General features: G+C 43.3%; 1 protein-coding gene across 11 annotated transcripts in view; it reads right to left on the bottom strand.

Annotated features, from left to right (window-relative positions):
• Positions 1-3,062, bottom strand: part of LOC307017842 (UAP56-interacting factor-like) — a 55,074-nt gene that overhangs the window by 37,737 nt on the left and 14,275 nt on the right. For all 11 annotated transcript variants that reach the window (XR_013802280.1, XM_079647681.1, XM_079647686.1 and 8 more), the window contains 2 exons: positions 2,384-2,493; positions 2,125-2,277 (listed from right to left, as the gene is read on the bottom strand). Coding sequence is in view for 10 of the 11 variants with exons in the window: in XM_079647681.1 (XP_079503807.1) it covers positions 2,125-2,277; positions 2,384-2,493 (263 nt within the window). In the remaining variant the exon portion in view is untranslated. The remainder of the gene's footprint in view (positions 1-2,124; positions 2,278-2,383; positions 2,494-3,062) is intronic.

Here is a 3,062-nt window from a genome sequence, read left to right as displayed (position 1 = left end):
CTCCTCAGAAACCATTAGAAACCAGTATTTGACCAATAAACAAAACAATTGACAAAAACTTTGAACTATGAAATATGTTAAACTTTGGTGAGCTTCAGCGGGGTAATGCCATATAGGAGCACCCTCTCAAATACCCAGGGGTTAAATTGGGCTGGGGCTGTCCGGGGCTAAGCCCTGGCACATAGGACGATGCTCTGACGTCATCACCCTCACACATTTGTCATGTGTTTACAAAAAAGGATATATATGTTATGATTTTTTTCGTTCTTAATATAGACTATATTTAGGGTCGATATGTGTTGACTTTACTTTAAAATAGCAGATCTCTGTGACCGGATATAGTTTGGCTTAGACCCCGGCCCCACGAGGACGCATACGCAAGCGCAAAAAAGGCTTCCGTTCACACGCATTCGATTCATTAACGTGTCCGTTCACACTAGACCGCTGGAAATGCTGGAAACGAGGCCTGTAAGTGGCGCTGCTGCCTCCCGAAATACACCAAAAGCAGTGAAGAAGACCCCGGAGCATGGTTGCCCTTCTGTTTATTCTCCGCGGTGGACGGCGTGTTCTCCTGCTGTATCTCTCCGGTAGTCCACAGCAGATGAAAAACACCCACCTCACCGCCTCTTCCAAGGAACGAGGGGACCGTGCGGCAGTTTCCGTAAAAAAAATGTTCCGCCGGTCAACATGTCCGTTAAAGTTTAAATCTTCCGTACAAAATTAGAAAAGTGCCGGTCAGAGGTCTTCTTTGTTATTTATTGAGCTTTCAAACAAATTGATAACGACTCTGTTCTCTGTATAATAATATAAGAATATTTAATAAACGGTGCCTGCCTCTTTTCCTCCCCCTCTTCTGACAGCCCAGCAGCAGCAGGAGACGCGGGGAGAGGGAGGCGGGCTATTTCATCGTTATCAGAAAATGATCATATAGGGCTTACACACGGAGCCGTTGGACCCCCAGAGCGTTGCGTATGCCGGTCTACCCACCTTGGGACCCGTTACCGTAGTCGCTTAGTTTCTCTCCCCCCCACAGAGCGGAGCAAGGCAACGAAACTTAAAATAATAAGCAGCATTTTACGGCGCGCGCTATGCATGAGGCCGCCTTGGGGGGTTTCCCGACATGTCGTTTCAGTAAATTAAAGGGTGTTTCACTGTTTCATGTTGTCGTTGCTGTGGACCTTCTTAATACCTTGGAAAATGCCGTTTAATACTTTTTAATAGCCTTAATTTTCGCTAAATTGATTTATCAACTTTTAATACTTTTTAAGACCCCGCGGACACCCTGTATTATATCAGCTGTACAATTTACCACATATGGTGTTCTTAGTTTCCATACCTCCTGTGTTTTACGAGCGACTTATCAAGTCTTGGCAAACGGCATAAAACACGATTAAACGTAATAGTAGCCTATATAAAACCATGCTCGTATACAACCTATAGAAATGCAAAACGGCGTCAGTTTAGACGTAATTCTGTCCTCCTGCTTACCGCATCATTTATGAGAAAACATTTCATAACATTAACACAACATATTTGAGGTGGTTTTAAATAACATATCCGTATTTATTTATTTCTTAAAGGTGGGATAATGGGAGAGGGCATGTGATATGCACTCACACACACACACACCTGAAACGCTCTCCCACAGATATGGGATAGTGTGTTTTATATGTGTGTGTGAGAGCGTTTTAGGTGTGTGTGAGAGCGTTTCAGGTGTATGTGAGAGTGTTTCAGGTGTGTGTGTGAGTGCGTATCACATGTGTATATGAGTGCCTTTGACATGTATATGTGAATGACTTTGGATTTCATGTGTGTGCGAGCGTTTCATATGTGTATATGAGAGATTTTTACATATCTTTGTAAATTATTTTGGTTTTAGTTCTGTGTGTGAGTGTTTCACATGTGTATGTGAACGGTATTTCTGAATAATGTCCCTTGCGGCCCCTCATATATAAGTGCCCTAATCACTAATCACTGGAACTTGTTCCAGTCGGCCATAGCTTTTTTGTATGAAGTAGTCATGTCACAGTCGTGAATGGCGTCCAAGAGGACTTCTGTCTGCACCACAGACAGAAGTGTTGCAATGCACTTAGGATAGGTGAGGTGAAAGGTGTAATAACATGCCATGAGATACATCACGCTTTCATGAATGTCCTCTTTTGGGAAGGTGAGCATGGGCATGGTTCCAATGGCCAGTATACAGTTGGTTTCGCAGATGATGACAAAAGGGCTGGAGAGTGGTCGTGTCTGAAGAAAGGTGTTGGGGTCTTCTGCAGACTGACACAAAAACAGACAAAGAAATCATCAAAAAAAGCCAAACAAATATGATCACAACATTTCACTCTTTGTGTCGACATGAGAAAATTCTTATAAATGTTCTTACCTCAAGGACGTGGAGCACAGCCTCACTTGCATGCCTTAACTTCTTGGGTGGGGCCATAGGTGATGGGAACATCTCTGGTAAAGCCTTTATCATGGCAATTGAGTGCTTTACTGTTGAAAAAAAAAAGTTTAATTCCGTTTCCTGCAGTCAGTTAATAAACAGACATGGTCAGAGATAATAATTAGGGATGCACCGAATATTCGGCCGCCGAAAAAATATCACCGAATGTCAGAGAACAGGGTTATGTTGGTAAGCTAACGTGTTGTTGTGATGACATAATCAAAACGCTGCAACAAGCACGGCGCGCGACCATGCTCGTGGCTGGCTCACAGCCAACATGTCTGCCGCTTGGAGATATATAAAAATATCAGAGAAAGAGGCGCGAATTGTGATTTGTAAAACGTGTTCAGCTGACATTTCTCGAGGGGGTGTAACTGCAAAGACTTTCACCACTTCAGGATTACTCCACCACTTGAAATCAAAACACCCGGACAAATATGCGGAGTATGATCAAATCACAAGCACTGACAGCGAGAGACTGTTCAGCGCTGCCTCTCATGTGCTTGATGAGAAGAGGAACAGACTTATGGCTGATAAAGCAGAGAAGCTACTGTTCATTAAAAAGAACCTCCCACTTTTCCTTAATAAGTAGACAAGGCTGGCTTATCATAAGCTCAGA

Source organism: Notothenia rossii, assembly GCF_949606895.1.
Source record: "Notothenia rossii genome assembly, chromosome: 9".
NCBI classification, from domain to species: Eukaryota; Metazoa; Chordata; class Actinopteri; order Perciformes; family Nototheniidae; genus Notothenia; species Notothenia rossii.
Note: the sequence above shows the minus strand (reverse complement) of the source record. Positions and strands in the feature narration are given on the sequence as shown.